At 39.2% G+C, this 24,704-nt stretch overlaps 1 protein-coding gene across 2 annotated transcripts in view; it reads right to left on the minus strand.

Annotated features, from left to right (window-relative positions):
- LOC306821416 (glypican-6-like) overlaps window positions 1-21,569 on the minus strand; it is a 128,861-nt gene extending 107,292 nt beyond the window's left edge. For both annotated transcript variants that reach the window (XM_079339813.1, XM_079339812.1), the window contains exon 1: window positions 20,846-21,569. In XM_079339813.1, the coding sequence (XP_079195939.1) occupies window positions 20,846-21,335 (490 nt within the window). In that variant the 5' untranslated portion in view covers window positions 21,336-21,569. The remainder of the gene's footprint in view (window positions 1-20,845) is intronic.
- Between the last annotated feature and the right edge of the window lie 3,135 nt (window positions 21,570-24,704).

Here is a 24,704-nt window from a genome sequence, read left to right on the forward strand (position 1 = left end):
ACAAATCTACAAACAACCACTCTCTCCAATGTTAACCGTTCACAACCTTAACAAAAACACTGCATTGGTAAAGCCTTAGGCTTCTTGAAGGCTGAAATCTGCTTCAATAAATGTTACGAACGGCCTTCTCACCTCAGGCACAACGTGTTTTTACACATGCGTGTATGTGTTCAAAAGAAATCCCACATGAGACATTCCTATACTTCTTGTTTGTGTGTTATCATCTTAAAACTCTTATATGGAAAGAAAAGGGCACTATAAAAATCTATGAAAAAAGGTGCATGAAATACTTTATTCAAACTTTAACATCTATGTTGTTTTTTAAATCTCAAATTATTGCATATAATAATAAAACTGTTGGGTAAGCGCACAAGAGAAATACATCTGCTAAGAGTTCATGGTTCTTACTCAAGGTTTCAATACTAACAAAGAGACTATAAGAAAGAGCTGGATTTTCTTCCTTTCGTACAATAAAACAAACAGAAGGTTTAGAGAGAGTTTGCCTGCTAAGGTGAAGGAGAATCAAAAGTTCGGAAAAGTGCCGAAAGCAAACTTCTTGAAAATGTGTTACTAAGTTTTGAAAAGTAGCAGGGGTTAGATGGACTGAATGACATGCTGGCTTGTTCACCAGACTTTCAGATAATGCTTGGATGGTTTCCTACGTCTATCATAGAAAAAAAGGAAAGAAAGTAAGGGAGGGAGGGAGCAAGAGAGCAAGAATGGAAAAAGGAAAGAGGGAAAGAGAAAGCAAGAAAATAGAATGAATTGAAAGAGCATACATATGTCATTCGTGTAGGTAGTTAAAATGATATTAGACAGCTGGCCACATTGACATACAACCCTGACTTGTGTTTGGTAGGTAATCGCCATGCCTGGTCATCTGCTAACAGCTGCAGCAGTCTCTGCATATTGTGTTGAAGTGCTATAGGGTGCGAGACCTCAATAGTCACAGAGCGCCGAGCTGAACTGCGATTAGTCCCGGTCACTTTGCCAACTCATGATAAGGCTTCAAAGGAGAAGCTGGGGATAATAATTCAAAGCTGGAGTTTAACAGGTCCTGAGGCTCCATATTCAACACTGGAGATCAAATAATCTAAACAAAACATAAAGGGAGCGAAAACGGTAATGTATCTCTCGTCACACTGCTGCAGTATTTCACCGTGTTAAAAGCTCAGCTCCAGTTTTTTTTTTGTTTGTTTGGTTTTTTTTTCTGTTAAAGTCGAGAAACATCCTATCGGGGTCACTTACACATACCAATGTCCATGGTTTATCCCAGCACAATAACTGCCATAAAGAAGCAGAAGGATGGCAGCATTTTGCAGACAATAAATATTCCACTACTTATTTCCCTATCTCTTTTTAATTATCTCGACATTCACTTGAACAACACAGTGAAAACCGCAAATGTCTTCCAGAGACAGATTGAAAATATGCAACATACTCCCCACAATTTCAGAACAAATTATTTATCCTCCCTCATAAAGAGCAGCTTCTCAAGCCGACTTTGAGTGTGACCATTCAGAACAACAAATCACACTTTTGACTTCGGTATGCTTTGACCATGTGTTGACCCGACTACTTCTGAATGAGCTTGCATGGCCTTAAACTTGCTTTATTCCACTTTCAATGCACTGATGACGACGAAACTTTAGTTACACATACACCGATGCAGGATTTATTCTATATACAGCTTAAGAAATAAGGAAATAAATCCTTGTATATTGTACAGTTTGAAGATGTAAAATAAGCTTCAAAAAGGGGCCATGGCTTAAGTCAAGAGCTATTTCAAAAGGGTCCATTACCCAAGCATGCATAAGGTAGTAGGGGGGAGATTTAAAATGCTTTAGATTTTCTTCTCAATTTCATCGCCATAACTTCAAACATATGTTGCAGGGAATAGTAAAAGCTCCAGAATACTTCAGGGCAGCTGTGGGAACAGAGTGGGTTTTGTGCCCACAGAGGGTCCCATGCCAGACAGTGTGATTAACTCCCAAAAGGATTCATTAGTCTACCTGGCCAAAGGGCTAACTGCATATGGACCAAGCCATCTGCTACATCGCTTGACCACTCTTGCCAGCACTTATAAAGTGAGGACATTCTCGCCAGAGCTGAGTGCCAAAAAAAAGGGCTAACAGATCACCAAGGCAAGGGAGGAAAATGCATTATTCACCCATGCTGAAAATTCTTAAAAAGGTGTAGTGATGCAGTTAATGTAATTAAATTCTGCACTGTCGTGGCAGCTATTCTACTCTCAGCTGGTGAGTTTTGTTCCAAACTTGTTCCCATGAAAACAGTTCACTGAAAAGACCCTGCAGGAGCTTAATTTAGGGTAAATGTGTGGTATTATGCAAGTAACCTACATTTTGATAGAAATTAGGATTTGTTTCTTCAATATCTTTTCTAGGGCAGTTTTCCCACCAAAGCAGAGGAAAGCTCAATAACGGGGGAGCTCCATCTTGAATGGATCACATTTATTACCATTGATCTTGCGCTAGTCCAGCTCCTGTCTCATTCAGAAGAGCCTCTGCAATATTGCCTCCTCTCTGCTCCGATACTCAGGCTGCCAGAGCACCAATGTGCAGAGACTCATTGCCTTCAAATGAGGGCATGGACCTGTTGGAGGCAGGTTCATACTCTTGACATTTCAATTCACATATTGAATTTACTTGAGCCCGCTCTGCAATAATATCCATTATTCAGTTTATTTGTATCTCAGCTTCTCAGTTTTTGAAATTGATTCTGTTGAAAACCAATCATCTGCTTTACTATACAAATTTACATACAGTACCTGGAGGTATACTGCTATTCAGTGCAACCACAGCCACAGATTACCCAACAGACAGAGGACAATTTAGATTCAAATATAATAACATTCAAAGTGAATCTTAACTGTATTCCCAATGGTCCTCAATGGTGCCCAGTAAGGCTACTGCTGGACAACACTCTACACTATATATATACACACACACACAATGTATGTGCTGTATATATATATATATGTGTGTGTGTGTGTGTGTATGTATTTTTTTCTTATTATTTCTGTTCCATCACACAAAGCTAATTCCTAATGCTCATTGTTATTTCTATGGAATTGTGCCTCTGTTTTGTTTTTGGTTTTTTTATCTATACTGTATCTACTAGAAGACAACTCTGAATGAAAAAGGGATGAAATAAGAGGGGAAAAAAACTACCATTAAACATGCAAACTAAATGTTATATTCCATTCAATAATTAAGAGTGTTCCAAACTTACTACATTACCTCATGAAGACTAGATTAAAGTGTTCATTTACCAAAAAAGGGATGAGGTTATCTGATTTTTCCCTTTGTAAAAGGGAGGGATTTTGCCTTTATTTGGATTGAACATTGGATAGAGAAAGGAGCCGCAGCTCAGACTAGAACCCAGTTCTAGGCCATCAGCACCCCAAAGTAGTGCATTGTGCACGTTCACGATGCCTTCATAGACGATAATATATGAAGAGTCATATATGAAGATCTTCGGTTTAGCTGACTAACACCATGTATTAACAGATTTGTTGGTAAGACATAAATATCAATTTACACTTACATTAATTATCGCTTGATTTAACCTTAAAATCACACTCAGTGCTTATTTAAATTCTGTGTGAAATTGAATAAATCAAATGGAACATCTTTTGTTTAGTCTTGACATTTTACAGCTGTGCTACAGCTACATTGTGTTGGTGTTGTGTATTGCATGAGAAACAGGAGAAAAAGTTACTAAGACAAAAAAGCATATAGACATAAAAGCCAGTATTGACTGAACCAGACTGCTCTCACCTGGAGAGGAGAACCAAAGTCTCAAATGTCTCTAAAATCCCTGACAGTACTGGTCTTTGACTTTCTCTCTTTTTCCCTCTTCAGACTAAATGGTTCTGCCAAGTTCAGCCCACTGGACAGGAGCAGCTAAAAGGCTGGCTGGGATTCAGCTCCCTGTGAAAGGTTGACACCTCTATCTTTGAGATCTATTGACTCAGGTACAGCTTGGCCCCTCACACATCTGGGCAGTGACTGTCCTCCTTTATTTGGGCTGCGGCACATTTGAAGGGCCCTTTATTCAGCTGACATGACCTAGATTAGAGGGCAAAAGGAGCTCCATCACACTCGCAAATGGAATTAGCAGTTGTTGAATGATGGGAGACGTAAAGACAACTTCTTATGACACAGGACTTTTTTTGAGTAGGTACAGCTGTCAAGAAGACATAAGTAAAAAGTGTTCTTCAAAGATTAACTTTTGAAATTTGCACGATGAAGGATTACTCTAATCAAAGGTCTTCTGGTGTATTGGGACACTTTCTTCCTCAAAACACATCGAAGTCATATTTAAAATGCAAAGCAAAAGTAGGCGACCAACTGTCAGATGAGTCAGTACACTTTGAACGAGGAACTACGTCACATCTCATCCTGCTATCCATTACAGACAATACTCGAGTCCAAAAATGAAACATACTGCACATTAGAAGATGACTTTGTGACTACAAAAAACAGCGCTCCTTCTGAAAAAAATGTTGAGAAGTTAAACACTTTTGGAAAGGAGATATTCAATCAAAACGAGTGTTTTCTTCGTCGTTAAATAAAGGTTAAATGAAAAACAAAATAAACACAGCATGGCACTTTCAAAAAACTAGATCTATTTGATTATTTTAGCTGCATCTGTACTAACAGAAGAACTTCAAAACATATTTTTAAGCAGGTGCACTTTATTGCTTTAAAGGTTAGAGTTAGGGGAATCATCATGAATACAGTTTAAAACAAAAGTAGCCAGGTTTGCAAAGCCTTTTAATACTGAATGACTTTGTCAGATTTTGATTAAAATGCAACACGGAGGCTGGTTCCAGCTTATCAAATTCTGCCTTTCTTCCTTTGCATACATGATTATCAACCAAATGTCGGAATATGTTTGAAATATTCAGACAATTTCCAAGTCATGACATAAAGGAGAACAATATAAAAAGTTGAATGGGAGATTACTTGGTAATGAAAACGATTAGCAGTAGCGTCAGAAGCCTGAGCTGAGGCGGACTTCCACTGCTGATTATACCTTTGAAGATTTCTAATGATAATGAATCGTTATGATGAATTAAACACTCAGAATAATTAACACATAATAGTGTCGACAAGCAAGTTTCCCCTTGCTTTAAGGTGTTGTTACTTGTCAACACAACTCCAGAAAGTGAAAGTAAACCCAATTACTGTGTTAAATCACATCTGTCAGCATGTTGAACTGGGGGGGAAAAAGCATCAAGTCTGATTGATCTTACCACTGCTCTGCCATCTGGATCTCCTCTCCATCACCCAAATCACCTACTTTCAACTAGTTCCACTGGGGCCCAAGACCCAAATTGAATATGTCCAAACAAGATGACACAGATAATTCCCACAATCGCTCCAACCATATGTTACCACAGTGGGAGACTGCTAAGAGATTTTCTAACTTTCAAATAACTTCCAGAGTTGGGAAGTGAGTGGTAGTAATGGAAAGAAAAATATGTGTTTCACAGGTTGGCATGAAGCAGGGGGTACATAATTTCATGGTTCCTAATCTAAAATACGATGTCAACCCTGTCCTTATTTAAGTCTTGTGTAGAGCCTGACACGAGACGACAGTGCTGGTGTAAATGAAAACTTTTTACATATAGAAGACAACATGTAGGCAGTCCAAACCTTTACATCACAGTCTGTCCTGTATGTCTTTCATCAAAGATATATGTTACTGTGTGGCACTGAACCTGCACCAAACAGAGGTTATTTGTTTGGCTTGAAATCTTAAAGGGCAAAAATAGATGTCTTATTTTTCCTGCAAACATCTTTGGCTGAATTTCCCAATAGATGATAAGTGCTGGAGGCGTTCCATTTTGCACAATGACAGAATTGCACCAGCCAGGTTCTGAAGTGACAAAACAAGTTGGATCAAAGGAGAAGCTATTACCAAGTTGAAAATATAAAACAGAAATACCTGAAATTGTGCTCAACAGGCACGGACCACAGACCATGTTTTAAAGACATGTGGAGAGAAAAGCTTATACTTTGTCACTGAAAGACTACTGTATCCACATGAGCAATGACAGGAAAATTGCTTTTGCGAAATAACTGATGGCTAGAAGCATAGAAATCAACGTGGGAAAAAAATGCAGCAGAAATGCGAAACAAGCAAGGAAAGACTACTGAGGTCCAACATATGGGCTGGATTGAAGAGATTGAAGGTTTAAAGTTGTTACGCCTTGCAGGCATTCATAAAATTGGTCATGGCGACTTGATTGTACGTTTGTGAGGGTTCAAATACTGTATTCAACACCAAAAATCCATATCAATTTCAATTCATAGCGTAACATTACTTTCAATTACAGACTTTGGCTGATCTAGCGCTGGGCTCGTATTCGGAAGGTTGTATCATGCAGATTGCCAGAAAGCAAGATTTCATAGAATGTGTTTCACAATCAAAGTTATGATTATGAATCTTATGGTTGGTGTAAAGCATCACGTTTCAAAAGGTTGATGACATTGACAGCTCCCAAAAAGTGAAGCCAAAACCTCTCGCTCCCCCTCTGCTGAATGGCTGCAGGAGAGGTCATAAACTTTTATAAGAAGATTACACTAAAAACGTAACATATAGGCCAAATTATATTGTCTCAGAAATGGTTTTTGTCACAAAGGTAAGTTCGTATTATGCTGATTTCAATTAAGAGTTACATTTTTCCAAGTGGTTTAGTTTTAACTAGTTATTTGATGCTTTCCAAAGTTGTGTAACATTATGATTGACAGCTGTGTTGACAAATGCGGCTCCTGCATCGCTCTGTTGTGGGGGTGTTTTGAATGTGTTTTAGGTAATGAAACACATGAAATAAAAATCTAAAAACACAATTAGAGGCAATATTTTGTTTTCACCTTTGTATAACAGGAGGTGAAGATGAGTCCTCTAGAGACAGTCAATAGTCAATATCAAGTCTTCAATTGATTGTAATCAGGCAACTTCAAATTCTTTGTCAAAGCAGATGAGAACAAAACCTCCACATTTACAATCTCTTTACCATACATTTCCTTTTACCTGTCACCTTTTGTCGCCACTGTTTTACTTATTTAAACTCTATTTCATATGCATGCATGCTTTACTGAGCACTTCTTTGACTGCATGCTTAGTATCTGCAGGACAAAATGTGTGCCACCAGGCTGGAGACTCTGGTGGTAAATGTCAAAGGTAAACCATCGTGTGAGAGGAGCACTTCAGGGGAGCTTATGGCCGTTACCTCCAGTCATGCATGAAAACTATTAAAGCAGCACTACAATATACTGTATAATATACTGTACAGCTGCATGCTTCTGTCATGGGTAATGCCTGTGACCAATTTCCCTAGCTGAATTTATGCCCGAGTCTGAGGTGAACCCTACTTGTTGAAATAATCCCATTAAAGCAGATGAATTTCCAAGTCACCCTCAAGAGATGGCACATACAGCGTCATCGAGTAAGGTAGTGCTGAATATGAGGACGCTGGTTAGAACTTTTCACCCTCTTTTAACCTTTATTTTAAAAGGGCTCACAAAGTAAGAGGCGTGTGCATCACAAAGAATATTCTGCATACGTTTATTTTGTGGATACTCTCCCAGTGTGATTGAGGCATACTGTATATTTTCTGCAGGAGTTGAGATCAGGATTAGTTCACCGTCTTATTTAAATCTGTTAGAACTTTCTGAAGTTTTTAATGAGTAACTCAACACATTTGTAGATTACAGATTTAGTTAAACATTAGATCAAAGAATTATTTCATCAAACATGGAAAAAGGATTAGGGTTACAAATGAATAATACCGTCACTTGAAACTGCTGACCCCGCTCGCACTTGCTGTTTTTGTCATCCAATAAATATTCCAATAGATTATTTGTACTTTTATTCATAATTCTAAAGCATTCCTGGAGAACAAAAATAGGTTGAAAGTAAACACAGAGGACTCTCAGTGCCTCATTCTAATATTAATAAAAGGACTGGAGCCTTGGAGTGCCTCTCATGAGTAGAATAATAAAGCCGCCTGTCCTCATCTGCATTCTACAAACTAAGATTTATTAAAAAAAAAAAAAAAAAAAGGAAGTGTTTTATGTCTGAATATGTCAGTTCACAATTATTGTAATGTGAATGCAGGAAACACTGTGTGCAGTACTGCAAGGGGAAATGAGAAATGTAAACTGTAATGGAGGAGAAGGCCACAGGATTAGGTAACATCTTTACCCAAGGTGCACCTGCACACCTGATGCATATACCACCTTTAACTGAATGACACATGGTTAGCCATTCACATGTCTGCTAGTTTTCTTCTGAGGTTCTAAAAACTTACTTTTTTTCTGAATTATCAAAGCAAGAAAAATGTAAACTAAATGATACTATGAGAAGCCTGGATCCTAATACAGTTTGAGGATTATAAGGAATAAACAAGGCCCTCTTCTCCCCAATAACATCAGCTGCTGTTTATCGTCGTCATTATTACAGCCTTGTGGCCTAAAAGAGCTTTGCTAAAAATCTTGCCAGCGCTAATGAAAACCACTCAAAGACAAACCACTTGATTACTCGTTGGTTAGTCTTTGATGTAAAAGGTGAGACACTCTCGATCACACTCCGACGATTGTTAAAAACTAGGGTTCTTCTGTTTTCTCTCGTACAGTTGATCATACTTGTACATCAGATCTCTAGAAGGGAAGATTAAACATAAGGTGAGGTTACAGCTCTGGATTCATCAAGTTAACTGGTGCATGACTCAGTCCTAAACACAACAGCTGGTGGTCTGAAGAGCCCGAGGTAGAGCCCCGGGGTGTGAGATGACCAGCCCACTCATTTACGGGCAGCTTACACGGGGGACGGGGAACAGCGGGGCTCTGGGAGCAGGAGATGTGGCTGGCTCCTTTTCAACACCCTGCAGGAGCCAGACAACAGGGATGTGCCAATAAAGCATCACAATGGCAGATGTTTCATTGGACACATGGAGAAATTCAAGGGTCTAAACACTGTAAACATCGGGTATGGGCTTGTAAATCCATCAATCTCAAGACGCCTTCATTAAAATGATCACACTTTCTTTTCAACAGGTTTTGAATGAATAAAACACAAACCCTAAAGCTGGAGATTTTTTCTCTCAAGCCTCATCACATTCTATCAGCAATGATTCTTCCAACTAGTCCTCTCTTAACATTAAGGTTACATGATCTGTCACATTGGTCATGATGGCACAGCCCCCGGAGATGGACTATGCAGCCCCATTCAAAGTCAGTGGTGTGAGTCTGGAGATGTTTTTCTGCTCTACACTTCCATCAAGCACGAGGAAGAGAGATTCAAATAAAGTGTTTCTGTCCGTCTTAGTTCCAGGTGAAGTCCGCAACTGTTCTGTGGCACTTTGCAAGTCCAACATGCTTCATTAGAAGCCAATTTTGTAAAAACATACAATTTGCGGCCTAATTATACATTCAAACTACATGCTGTTCGACAAGAGTTTTTAGTTATATGAGCCAATCAAAAATACCATACGTTTTTCGTAGTTTTCAAATTGCCATTATATAACCTTCTCCTTCTTTTCTTTCCTTTATATTTTGTTGTAAGAGTTTAAATGTAAATGGGTTTTTTTTGTTTTGCTAACCATCCTGGAGTTCATTAATACCAATATAAATGTGGCTCTAAGAGATCACTGAGTATAGGAAACACAGTGACTTAAAGTGAAGTTAAGAGGAAATGAGGCAGCGTAGGATAAAGGAACATAAGGCAAACCTCTGACACAAGCAGGACTGTCATTATATATTCCCCCAGGGCAATTCACAGCAAAGCCTATAATTTAATGTTATAATTAAAGCCCGGAAATGTGACCCCAGGTTAAGATCAGCCCTCTACATTTTTGCATTAACATAAAAATAATAAAGACTTCCAATTAGTCTGTCCACCTCAAAGCCACAAATGAGATCATGCTTCACCAGGTCATGAACTCGTGTAATCGGTATAAATTTCCCAATTTATAACTGTAGCAACACGCTTCGCTTGCTGTCTTGTTCTGACTCACGACTACTGCTCTTTGAAAACACAGTCTGCTAAAAACCTGAATATGTTCAGGTTGTTTTACAAAGTTGTTGGCGTGGGTTTTTTTGTTTTCTTGGATGCTATTCACTTGATAGATCGGTCTCTCAGTTTGAATACATTTAACTCTTCTGCAAAGTCGCCGAGATCCTTTTAATACAATTTGTTTTAAATTAAGTTTACTTAATGCACAAATTAGCTGCACAACGCTGACAGATATTTAGAAAGACCTGTTTTTTTCCTGTTGTCCTGTTTGTGAATGTTATGGGAATCAAGTGCATGAGTCAATGTTTTTTGGGTTTTTTTTTTTTTTTTTTTTTTTTTTTTTAATGGGAGCAAAACACAACTTCACACAGACTGTTCACACAAAGTCTTTCTTTCTTCATCACTGAAACTCCTGAACTGAACCTTCACTGAACCTCCGCTATTCTAGGGCAAAAAAGCACAAAGAAGTCACACAGTATCAGAACTCTAAATGTGTCAACCTAGTCACCAAGGATGGTAATTCATTCAATAAGGGACCTAAACCCAGTCATTAGAATTTACTAGGGATATAACGATTCGCTCGACTCACAATACGACTAATGATACGATTCTCTTGTTTTATTTTAAAAAATGTGACTTTCTATAATGTTTTTTTTTTAAGGTTTAGGCTATTGTAGCTTCTCATTTGTTATGCTATGTGTGTAGTTCCCCATCTTCTTGCACTCACTATAATATTTTATGACGTGAACCTCAAGACCTTTGAATCAACTTTTCACAATTAATCTTTACATCTCTAGAATTTACTCATTAAGATAAAATCTATGCTGTTTTTTTTTTTTACATTCAGATTCTTTTATTTGCACAAATTATAAACCTAAGCTTTAACACATTTCTGATGTAAGCAGTCACATGTAGAGCCCATGCACATGTAAAGCTACAAATCTAAGTAGCATGAATGACCACAGAGAGAAATGTATGTTGCAAGCAAACTTCTTTTCTCTCTGGAAATCCAGAAGAAGAATATACAGAGGGTTTGGAGTGTTGGGGAGATTGTGAAGACTGTGACAATTGCCTTTGCACCTCATATCAGGGAGTACAAGACAATACCTCAGTTTGGTCTAGAGAACAGACTTATTAGATTTTTACCCTAAATGGCTGCATGAAAACTATAGACTCGGACAAGAAGCAACCATGGTGCAATAGAGTAACTGATGAAAAAACAAAAGAACACAGTATAGCCAGTCTAAAAATATTTCCTTTAACAACAAATCCTGTCAAAATGACGAAAACCAAAATTTTATTCATGCTATCAAAAGTCTGTTTGACCTCTTTGTGCATCCACAAGAATAAACTTTTCCCTACGATATCATCCATCATAATTATAAATGTTGAAAATGTAGTTTAGTTTAATTAAATCAATTTACATTATATGATCCCGGAGATGTAGAATACACAACAGAGCGACAAATCCCCCAGAGAAAGTAGTCAATACAATAGCACTTGAACAGCAGGGCTTGGAGTTACAAATAAATCATAAAGTTCTATTAAACAGATATAAGGACATACATATTTTTTGATCTTTGCATAGGATTTTTTTATACCACTTTTTTAAAGGCTGCCCTGAATGAAATTAAACAAAAGCTCACCTTGTATAAACTACCGTAAATTCCGGACTATTGAGCGCACCTGGATATAAGCCGCACCGGCTAAAAATAAAATATCACTAAAAAAAATATTTGTACATATATAAGCCGCACTTGATTATAAGCCGCAGGTGTCCACGTTATAACAGAGCTATTTGCACAGAAAGACGTGACATAAAAACATTTGTTTAACTTTTAATTAAATACGTACTACTGGTAACATCCGCAAATACGAAGCCTAGTGGAAATCCTTGATCGAACAGTGTCTGTAACACGGCTGATGAAAAAGATTACCGTAATACATTTCACAAGAAAAAGTCCATCCATTCACTGACTCGGATTGACTTCATTACTCACTTCCTCAGTCTCTTTTTCGTTGTCGCTGTCAGTGTCAACTTTACGTGCAGCAGCTCTATTAGCTTCTTTGACAGCCAGCTCGATCGCCTTTAACTCCGTGTGTTTTCCATCATGAGGGTGCATGCATGAAGCGCAAAATGACTGATATTAAGATCCGATGTGACGAGGACAAATGTTTTTGCGGCACAAGCTCATTGTCCCCCAAGAAAAATCTATAAATAAGCCGCACCGGAGTAGAAGCCGCAGTGCTCGAAGTGTGAGAAAAAAGTAGCGGCTTATAGTCCGGAATTTACGGTATATTATTCTAAAAAGAAAACAAAAATGAACAGAGAAAGAAAATCCAAATACTCAATGTTTCTGCTCCAACTATTCACTGACGAAAGTGTGGCTATATTTAGATTCCGGAATGATGTTCACAGGCCTCTTAGTTAACAAATTATGGGCTGTTGTACTCAAAAATGTCGTCACGTTGGAGCATCTGCACCACTGATTGTGAAACATTAAAAGTCCCCTCGCTGCTTCACTGCAGTGAAACCAGCACAGAGGTCCTTCAGGGGGGAGAGACTGTCTGATTCTACAACACAACATCAAAATCATTGTCAAGTCTGTAACGCCAATGTCGTCTGCATCTGAGGTTTCCATGAGGATCCTGACACTCTGTTTATCTGTGCTTAATGCTTGTTTACTCCACAGTCTCTGGGGGGTGGCTTATTTAGCAAATCACCTCAGCCATGTGTACTAGTCTGTGTCTTAAAAACAAAAATAAAAAGTCCCCAGTGTGAGATGTATTTGCATCCTTGACACCTCCATATGACACGAGTTTTCCCACAGCACCCAGTGGCTCTCATCTCCTTCATTCTTATCATGGGTGTCAAGCTTGGGACTTTCTATTCAGAGACTTCCCTCCAGAGGCAAATATGCTCAGTGGGCAAAAAAGCGCTTTGGTTCTCTAACATACATAATGAATAATGGTAACCACCAACACTCACTTGGCTGGAGGGGGAAACAGAAGGAGTGATTAGTGCTGTCTGTGAAGTAAACAGCGTGTTTTATATGGCTCTGGGTCAATCCTAAGGGCCCCACTACAAAGACATTAGCAGGGGGGCTGCCCTATAATCATTAATAACAGCCCACTATTCCCACATGTCAACAGTGATGTGACCCCAAAAATAAAAACATCTCTGCAGCACTCTCACACTGACAGAAATCAGAAGGGAAACAGTTTTCCCAGTGGAGGGAAAGCACATGTGACTTTACCTCCTGTGGCAGTTTATACTTTTACCAATGTAGAAATGAGAGATCAAAGATAAGAGTTTCTTTGATTTTCATAGAAACAAGTTCAAAAGGCCAAATAATTCTGTGCACCATATTAGCTGTAGGGTTGTTCTTGTACTGTTTTCCAGATTTGGAAATGCCTCTAACACTGTCTATAACAGTGTCTAACATGGGGAGGCTTGAGTATCGGAAAATACAACAGTTTGTTCACCGATCTGGTACAGTCCATTTATCAGCCCTGAATAAATCCTTTCATTTTTTTCTTATCAATGTTTGTACATGAGGTTTGCAAAATATATCACTGCAGCAGAGAATATAATGCAACACACTGAATAAAGCAGTCATGTCAAATAAAAGTGTATTTCTATGGTGTTTAAGGGAACACAGCATGTTGGCATGTTAATGCATGTTAATGTTAGCTCAACTTGTTTGTAGCCTGCATATTTTTTAGGTGAAGATTAGTTCATTTGTTGTTCTGGAGATTCTAAATGGGAGCTTAATTAAACCCAAAGGTCCAACAACCCCCTTTAAAACAAATTCACCCTGTTTTCTAATGAAAACACAGGATAACGCAGATTTACGGTCAAAGTCACTGTCTCTACAATAAACACACAAAGCCCCGTTTCCACCAAGCAGTCTGGTTCAGTTCAGGTCGGTACATTTGGGTACCCAATTATTGTTGTTTCAACCATCAAAAGTTGGTGATGGTACCAAAATAAGGGTTCCATACCGTCCTAGTTTTTAGGTACTGTACTTCTGTTGGGATGCTACGGTTGTCCCGTTCTTCTTCTACATTGAACTTAATTATTGGGCGGGCTTACAATAACTGTGTTGGGCTGCTCTAATGTCACACTGTTTTATAGCTGACACATCTATCTCCATCTGGTTTACACTCTGCTTACCAAAAAGAGATATGGTTGGCTGTAGAAACGCAAGCAAGATCAGGGTTTACCCTCCCGAACTGAACCAAACTGTACTGAAGCAACAAGGCTTAAGAGAGATGTGTAAAGTAAATCATGTCCATACTGAGTAGCTACTTATGCCTAGATTTATTAATGCCTCTCTTTTCTCCTTTCCCTGAGCCGAGAATACAACAGTGACAGCAATCCTACAACATTTATACTGGTTATTTTTATTTTTAAGTCTCACACTGGTCTGATAGTGCTTTGTTAACGAAAGGGGGAAAAAAAAAAGAATCGGATCATTCTTGCATATGATAAGACTTCTCCTGGATTTAGATGGATAGCATCCCCCCAGATTGAATCCCAGAGCGGCTCTCACCTCACAGCCAACAATCATGTCATGATTTCACCACATGGGTAGTCAAGGATGCTCTCCATGCCTCTGTGCTTTCCTCCACTGACTAAATGTGCTTTATGTCTTGTTTTTTTCTTCTTCACTGTCTTCTAATCCCTAAGTACACAAAAACGTCCATCCTAAAACTTCCTGCTGTTATTTCCAGTTCCTCTCGAAGCTTGAGAGGGTAGACATCCTTAATCCCAACCCTACATAAGTAATTTAGGCCAAGAGTTGACTGAAAACTAGAGAAAGTGCTATAGTAGTCTCCTACGCTAGCCAGAGGCTTTACACAGCTGAGAAAACACCAAACACAGTGGTGAGAAAGGCTTCCAGGAAGCTTGCAGACCATATGCATCTCTGTTTTGAATGCTTGCAGGGTTTGACTCATTCTTCAGGTCAGGACGGCTGTCAGAAATCCTCATTTAACACATCTAACAAAGAGAAGAAAAAGTACAGCTTCAGCATCGACAATCAAGCTCATTCACGGGTTTTATACTCACAATCTGTCACAGCCAATGAAAAACAAAACACTTTTGTCATTTTCTACCACAAAAGAGATGCAAAATACAAGAAAGACAGGGAAAGTGAGGCTAAACTGCTTCATACACACAAACAGACACTCACAAACACACACAGCCTAATCTCCCTCACATCTCATTAACTGTTCTCTCTGAAGATGTATACAGGCTGGCAAGAGACTTATTTCCAATTTGGCAGAGCCAAGAGCATCTTAATGGGCTTTAGAAAAAAAGGCCCTGCTGGATTTTTATATGGATTTTTTTTTTTCTAGGCTGGGGCTTTTAGAGCTGTATTCCCCCACTTTCACTAAAGGTCCCATGTCATTCCATTATTTAGAGATTAGACATCTGGCTGCAGAGAACACATCTAGTATTACCTCCAAATTTATGCTGCCTTAGCCTATGCTACACATGTACGGCAAATTTAAAAAAAAAACATCAGGGCACAATGATTACATGACTTGTGACAATATGCAGGACCATGAAAACCTGAAGGTCAACCATAGAGCTGCTGTGTGAAATGTGACAATGAATAACTGCACAAGACTAAAAAAGATAGGATAAATGTTATCCAAACCTTTTTGGCCATTTAAAAAACTTAAATCTTTCCCTGAAAAATCTACTTTCAAATAAAATGGGCCTAACCCCAAAGTCTGTAAATATTAATAGACAAAGCCTGAGTGAAGTCATCCATCTATTACAGCAGGCTCCTCTGTTGCTGCCGCAATGCTCCAAATCTTATCTCAGCCTAAGTTTCAGTCAAACTACAGACAGGCTGAGACCCGGAGCTGAGGTGGGTTTTCAGACTCTTGACACACCGTTACATCTTGCCCACCTATCAATCATGTCAGCTACGCGCTTAATTATGGATAACATGCTTCATTCATAAAATCAAAACAAAGTTGTTTAAAAAAATTTTTTTTTAAAACTCTCTCTCGGATCATTCATTCAGACTCTGATAGAAGTTGTAAGTCGGTTTATGTTAAGAGCTGCAGTGATGCCTGTAAAAAGAAAGGTTGATAAAATCTTTTGTGATATATTGAGATGCTTTTCTTTTCAGATTCCCTTCTTTATAACAAAACAACCTCTCTTTCTTCTTCTTCCAACAAAGCTTTGTTGGACGAAAGGTTGATATTATCTGAGCTGTGGAAAGAAGGTGTATAAGGGTCCACCATTTAGGTAAAAACAGCTAAGATTGTTGATATCTGGGTTGTGTTTAATGGAACTGGGGATCTGCGTGCATCTCAAGACTTAAAAACAGCCGAGTACAGATCCTAGTGATGAACAGTAAGAATCACAGCATCAAGAAATCACATGAGGAAAATCGGGTGGATTGTACTACAACTAATAACTCTTCTGTGAGAAGTACTCAAATAATATTTTTTAAAGTTTCATCCATGAAGCCCAAAGGTGATTGATATTCTTGTGAAAGGAACTAGAAGAGTTGGGCTCTGCTTTCACAGGCAGCACATCAAGTGATTTGTTTGAAAGCTGTAGCAAAGAGCAGAATCCACCCATGAGAATCCCTCCCGCTTTGTGTGAGGAGATGTTGATATTAACAGCAAAGCCTTGGAGCAAGAGCTCGCTGGAAGGGTCTGACTGAGGTGCTCGGGAGCCTTTGTGTTTATGAACAAAGGCCTGACAATCACGCACCGTTGTGTGGGTGACACTTTAACTAATGGCTGACACGCGTGCACACGGGTGATCCTCACCGGCGAGCAACACTGTTGGCTGGCATCAGGCATATGGACTCTGACACTGACAACATGGACATGAGAGCAGAGGGAATCTAAAAACTCAGAAACAGCATACTGCAGTTTAATGAAGCTGTCCAGCAACACGTTTTGGACGTTTTTTTCCCACTCATGAAGTAAAACTCACACACCTCTAACCTACTCACCTGTTTTCTGCAAAGAATACGAGCTCTCCTTTTGGACTCTGAGAAAACTTGTCTTTAAGATTTCTCTTACTGGTCTCTTCCTCCCACTTGGCCCATACTGTAAAGCCAGCTGAGGTTCACTCATGAATCCTCAGGCAAAAAGAGAAAGTAACACTCTAATCAATGAAGTGGGTAGTATATTTGACCTCTATCAGAGTCAGCCAAGTCTGTCAATTACATTATGTCTGCACCAGTGCCAAACAGTTCCTTCAAACCCAGCATTAAACTCAGTATGATGACAATCTGCCGAGCACAGCAGCCAGTATGACAGAAGTGTTACACTGCTGAGCGTGCATTGCATCTCTTCATGATAGAGCCGCGACGTGTTAATGTGGTCGTCTCAGAGACAGCGGGAAACTCTGCACCAAATGTTTCTGCCTTCTTCTACAGGCTACATGGTCATTATTAAAGTTATTATTAGCCCAGACCCATAGGGCTTTAACGAATCTGATGGGACAGGACATGAGACGCAAGCATAGAAAGCATTCACATTTAAATGATTCAAATAATTGTAGATCTGCATTTAGTTATCCATTCAGGGGTAAGAGTTCAACTGTAAAATGAAATTTCATCTTCAAATTAAAAAAAAACAACAACAAAAAACAGTGGTTTTGTTTGATTTGTTTTGAGGCGATTTTTGAAAAATGAAAATGTCTCCAAATCCAGTGAATCAAATAACTTGTGCGGATAATCATCTGTTATTTGATTTAATTATCATGGATTTTTTGAACAATAACCAAAACACAAAAGCAACCTAATAAACCATTTCTTGGCATTTTAAAGAAGAAATCAGTCAATTCAAAAATCACCTGACCTGTAATGTAAACCCTGAAGCATGAAGCAGGTTTCCTGCTCTGATGGTTTTCAAGGTTCTTTATGAGTTTTAGAAGCTGACGCCATCTGTCCAAAAACATCTGTGATAAGGCAATAATGAATGGACTGTTTTACATTTGAGTATAACTTTAAAAAAAAAATGTTAAGAATGAAACATGCATAAAGTCAATGGTGTATTTGCCATTTTTAAAAACCATAATGAAAATTATTATTTTTGACATATTTTGAATGAAAGTTATAGAGCTGTATATTGAAGAATGAGCCTGTTATCAATAGTTTTCCTTGTAAAAACATCCGTATGTACAGATATGCGACTGTCACCTCTTTAATTATTAAGCGCGGCTGATTAGAGGGCTGTTAAAATGATTAGCTTTCGTAAACAGGGGGGATTTAATGACCAGCGGTTGCTTTAAATGTGTGTGTTCTGCATCTTGAGGCACAGCAGCACCGTGATGTTGCAAATGATGGAGGGATGAGCGTTAACGTCTCTCATGCAGTTTACCACATGTTTGTATTTGCATAGCTAATTAGGCGTAATTAAGTGCTTTCTACAATCCTATCTCCTGAGGCCTATATCTAACTTCTGCTGTGTTTATGCAAAGGTTATTTGCAGGCAAAAAAAATTTAAATTACACTTTGGGAACATGACTGGTAAGAAGAATTTGATCACTGTTCCAAAGATCCCCTTGATCTATTATATGGCCACTTAGATCCGTGTGCATGTATTTAACCTGAAGTGTAAAACTATGCTAGCTGCATGATCAAATTTATGTTTTGCAGGTATTTCAAAATTGTTTCTAAAAACATTGTCCCACTTGATATGAACTTTTGTTGAAAATGGAAACTGTCCAGTCCTGCATGGCTGTACTGTAGAGGCCAACAAAAACTGCATAAAACCTGTTCCCATATGAAAACCTAATCCAATAAAAAACAAAGCAAAGTCCAAGAGTCTGTCTTCAAAGGTATGGTAATATTAATTGAACTAAAACAATGGTAGAAACACAAGCCAAATGAAGCATGAAAATGTCTCTTTGAGTCAGCAGACTCTCAGAATTCTTGCAAAACTCAAATGAAGAGCTATTTCTTGGATCTATCTGTACAAAGTACAAGTTCCATCTCAAAACAACGCTTGATGAAAAATTGAGAGGATAGGAAACATCAGAAGACACCGTGTCTGTCTAGTGTTCTGTGCTCTGTCATATCAACAACAGTGAAATAAAAGTACTAGAGTGGCAGCATGTGTTGCAGCCTTTAGAAGAGAATCATGTCAGTGCTTAGAGGGGAGGAAAAAAAACAGTCTGCACATTAATTATTCTAACCACAGTGTCTTTCCATTTTTATGAAATCAGTCTGCTGGAAATATCTTCTTTGGAGTTGTTGGTGAAGTGAATATTTTTGATGTCAGAGCAGGCTAAGTTTGGCATCAAAGTTTTTGTTGTTTTTTTGGGGGGGGTTTTGCCGTTACATATTTTCCTCCAGCTCTTGGTGCAGATTTTCCTAGAATAAGTGTTTCACCTCAGATAGGGGATCTTTCAACTTTACCAAATAGAGTTTTAATCGTGAACACATCTGGTTTTAGTAATCAAAATGCAATCATCCGTGACAGACTTACCAAGACATGTTCAGTTAGTAACTAAACTATCAAATTCTCCTCCAGCTCAAACCCTGTTTAAAGCAAATAAGGCGGCTCTATGATCATTACTGCATGACACTGCCAATTACCAATCCAGTATCTCTATTTGGTCTGTAAGAGGCAATGGAGGGATTAACTTCAGGCCTCTCTGCTTCCCCTCTTCCATCTCATGGAGCACACTATGTTTATTGACTAATCTGCTTTCCTGCTCTGACCATAAATGTGATTAACACTACACAGGAGATAATAAAACCCCATATATCTGCTCGACCAAAGAGTATGAATTTAAACCTAAGCTGTAGCCTTGAGGAATATGGAAAAAAAGAGACACCAGCAGTAAGAGGAGTATTGGTGCTGAGTGCATACAGCCCCCTACTGGTAAACATTTTTCACTATTTAGCCAAATGCAACACACCAACTCCATGATCTGCTGTTGAATGCCAGCAACAGGTATGTGAGCCACTTTCCAAACACACCTTCTGCTTCAAATTGACTGAAGTCAGACTTTTACAGTTTCTATTAAAGATGCTTTATTCATGAATCATTTCAGACGACGGTCATTGCATGTATTCTGAGGTCTCTTGTGATGCTTCGGCTGTTAGATGCGGTGTTAAAAGGGTTATGTATTGATTTTGTTAACCTGTGCCTGCAGCTGCCTCTTTGAGGAGAGGAGCTGTCTGTGTAATGGACAAAAGGGCTAAAACAGGTGACAAGTAACAGGTGGGTTGAGTGTGAGTAAAGTTTTTTTTTCTGCTTTCACTGAAATCAATTTGGCTTTTAAACTGTAAAATGTACATTGATTGAACACTTCCTCCACTGGTTGGAGATTTATAGTTCCATTAAAGAGCTAAAAGTCTGCGTGTGCACAGGTGGAACATTTTAGCTACAACTGGATGTATTCTATAGTGATCATGAATGTCAGGCTGCTTTATGTGATCCTTCATAAGAGCAAATTGACTGGATCATGCTGACCTTTACAAGGCAAATATCAAATGCAGTTTAACTTTACTGAAATGACGTTGCATTATCCTAATACTTAAAGTAAACACCCAAACAGAAGAGCAGCACAGAGATGTAATTGAGAGAAAAAAAACCAGTGTGGATTTCCTTGGCTTGTTTTAAAAGTAGATTTAACATGACCATTCCAAGCTTCACTTTATCCGGGATGATGGGATGTTAGTAATGTTGTTGACATAGGTCTTTAATCTTGTGTGTGATGTTCATCAACGAATTGTTCATATCAAGAGGGGAGACGGGACAAGACACGTGGTGAAAGGGGTCCAAACACAGTGACTCCTACCTGATATTTCCTGATGAGGCACATTGACGAGGCTGAATCCTTTAACGTTATAAGCTTGCCTAACCTCGCTACAGCTCCGCGCTTTGCTTTCTCCAGCAGATGACAGGGACAGCAGCACCGACAGAGTACATAAGGCGACCTGCAGTCTCCACATCGCACACATCAGTGCAATCCTCGGTGATGTTGCACGAGGAAATATACTCCGGGAGGATAACAAAAAAACACAAATCCAAAAAGGGCTGATATAAAGCAGTGAGCAGGATGTTAGATGTTCATGAAAAGAAAAAAATAAATTAAAAAAAAAAAAGGAACCTCTCCTCACTTTAGATTCTGGTACGTCCACCTCATTGCGTAAAGCTTCGTATCGTCCCCTCGGAAAGAAAAAAGAAAGATCCCGCGTGTTCCCTTCCTGAAGAAATCCGTTTGTTGCTGCCTGCTGCTCTTCTGACAATAACTTCTCCCGTACACACACACACACACACACACACATGCATACACCAGCAGCAACGGCAGTCCGTGTGTGTTCGCGTCAGTGTGAGGAAAAGCAAATGCAGCCGAGACACGCTGCTCAACGAGCAGAGCGCACGAGGGCAGGGCCAAACGTGGAGTGGAGAGGCTGCGACTTCAGCTGCTCGCATCCAGGGGCGCGTACCGTCCTCCGCCTTTGTGCATCCTCCTTCAGTAATGCGCACCACAGCACGAGTGTGTGGACACATGTTGGATGGAGGAGGCGCGGGGAGCTGGAGGTGGTGTAGGCGGAATAGACCTACACATCGAAACAGATTATTGTCTTCTTTTTTTTTTATTCCATTGTCTCAGAGCTTCAGTGTGATTGTATTATTACAAACTATGGAAATATAATGTGTTAAAGGCGATCTGATTTGACCAGAACATATGAGGCTTTTTGGCACACATGAATAATTGAAAACCGAAAGTTGCCCTGGAATCAAACAGTGTTTGTGCAACTAGATTCATCAATTATGCCCTACTTTAACTATTTAGAATAATTGTGTTTCTAATTTCATAATTTCTAGGTCAGATCCCTGACTGTTAGCTTCAGATCTGTGAAAGTACCTTCCTTCTAATAGCCTCTTTTTGCCTTTTGTTGCCTAAATAACACAGCCTTTCAAAATGTTCTTGAGCTAAAAAACCACAATGGGGCAGAGCTGTTTATGGCTCTGATATTTATGAGGCTGATTTTTACCTTATTTAACTTCTCTAGGTACAAATAATGCATCACCTTCGGTGGCACAGAATCAACTTATCACACTGTAACATCAAACTGTGGCATTATTAAAACATGCTTTTTTTCAACAATGAGACAACTTTGTTGGAAGAAGAAGAAAGAGAGGTTGTCTTGTTATAATGAAGGGAATCTAACAAGAGAAGCATCTCGTTATATCGTGAAAGATTTTCTCTAGAGAGTATAAAAGTAGACAGCGTCTTGTAATAACTCGTACAAACACTCCCACGGTGAGCTTTTGTGGGTTTGGGAGCTGCAGCTGGCTTGTTAAAACAACTTTAAACTGCAGAATAAAAGTGCAATTAGCCATAATTCAGCGTTGTGAAATTTAGAGGGAGAATCAGGCAGGCTTTGTTGCCGCTGCTGGACTGCATTTAAGCATGAGTGGGAAATGATGGCTAAACTCCTTTAGGGCTTTTACAATAAGGAATTTGCAAAATGATAAGCAACACACGGTTCTTCTTTGCTTGATTTTTAGCAGACACATGCAGTTCTCAAAATGTTTGATTAGTTCTTCAGACATGTATATAAAAGACAGGAAAGCCCAGAAGAAAAAGTTCTTCCTCAAGCCTAGTTGTTTGATAATCTGACACCGTTACATACTAGAAGAGATGCAAAGAAAGAAAGAGACATGCACCTATGCCTTTCTGGGCTCCAACCTTTAACGTTTTGATTCTGCATGGTTTAACCTCTGGGCCACCAGAGCATCGCAGTATCTCACTACAACACTACTTCTGTCCCTTTAACTAAAAAATGTATGCTGCAATAAATACTTTAGGCAGAGTTAGAGCCAACAGTTTTGGACTATTATTATAGTCAAAAGTTAAAGATTAAAAACCAGAAGCAAGTGTTTTGTTTAAAGCATGTTAAGCTGTCTTCAGTTCCCTTCTCCACACTGTTACAAAGTATGTTCTTCAACTGCAGTTTAATGGAGTCAAGTGCCCAACAATGACATTTGTAAAACGCATAAGATTGCTAACTTTGCGAAGTTAAGATGTTAAAACAAGCCAGAATCAACCCTACACAATAAGAAGTAAACCTTGCTGATAGTGTTTCACAGTACTGAGTAAACTCTGCTAGTTTGATGCTCTTTTGGTTTGTAAAATGGTTGGACATCTGCAGGCCGAAGTTGCACAACACTGAACTCTGACCTGAGTCTCCCGGAGTAAGCTAGAAACTGAACAGCCAAGCATAAATTGTTGGTTCTATGGTATAGACTTCGACTAAAGCAAATATGGACAGGGCAGAGGTGTAATATAACTGTATCTTCACACTGCAGGACTATTCAGTCGAGTAGTAGAGATTTAACAGCCCTGCAGTCTGGTTTTCTGCGATGCAGGAAACTGTTGAAATAGGGAGGAAGTGGACATCCTCCTACAGGTAATCATATGTTATCTTGCTGACTCTCCACATGTTGGTTGTAATTACCCAGCATGGGTAATTAATGAGAATGCTTAAAGTGGCGTGATTGACTTGGTGTCATTGACAACAAAAGTTATGATGGGGAAGTGAAACATCATAGAAAATTGAAAATGTATAAGCATTATAACCAACCTATTCAATTTGTATTCAGAAATTGTTTCCAAAGTAAATCCCATTCAGAGCTAGTGTTCTCTGCTTCATCACCAATACATCCAAAGATGAAGCTGGTGGTTCATCTTTGCACTGGTTGTGACAGCTGATGTGGACTGACTGCATTTAAGCTACTGTCACTGTGTGTGCATACTGTTCTCTCTGTTGTGTCTGATGTTCAGAAAATTACACGTTACTGTAGCCTCACCTCACTTAAATAACCCTTCAATATATGTGAGGGATTTCACTTCAGTTTAGCACTTTGATAAAAAAAGGCCAGAATATCAGGTTGAAACTGTTCAGAGATGAGCATAGGATCAAAGGTTGTGATCTACTTCACTTCACCCTGTCAACATACCTTCTTGCCTTAATTTGATAGGACAGCTGAAGGGAGACAGGAAACGTTGGTGGCAGAGAGTGGGGCACGATGTGCAGCAAAGGGCCAAGGTTGGTTTTAAACCCACAGCCATGGCGAAGAGGACTACAGCCTCCATACATGGGGCACATGACGTGCCGGGCAAAGGATTGACCAAGAATCATAAAAGACTTATCTAGATAGATAGATACTTTATTGATCCCGAGGGAAATTCAAGGAAATTCAATCTGGATATAAGCAAGAGAGATTGTCTCTCCAAAATGCAAGGCCAAAATGTTTTTTTGTTTACTGTGTTTCCTGCTTTATTTACGAAGTGATTCAATGCAAGCAGTCTGTCCGAAGGGCGTGTGTGACACCAAGGGCCCTATATTCATAGGTGCAGAGTCTGGTGAATGGTATGAAGAGGAGGCCAGTGTTTGAGGACCAGAGGTTTTAGGATGTGGTGTGTGGGTAATTTGTATTTGATTTGGGATTTAATTGGGAGCCAGTGGAGATGGATGAGGATTGGGGTGATGTGCTGCCAGGGCTTGATGCGGGTCAGGACTCTGGCAGCTGAGTTTTCAAGATATTGGAGCCTGTCCAGGTCTTTACTGGTTACCACAGACAGCAACTCCATCCAGACAGGAGGTGATTCTTTAGAGCACAATCATTCACCTGATTCATCTATA

Source organism: Symphodus melops (genome assembly GCF_947650265.1).
Source record: "Symphodus melops genome assembly, chromosome: 3".
In the NCBI taxonomy this organism is placed as follows: domain Eukaryota; kingdom Metazoa; phylum Chordata; class Actinopteri; order Labriformes; family Labridae; genus Symphodus; species Symphodus melops.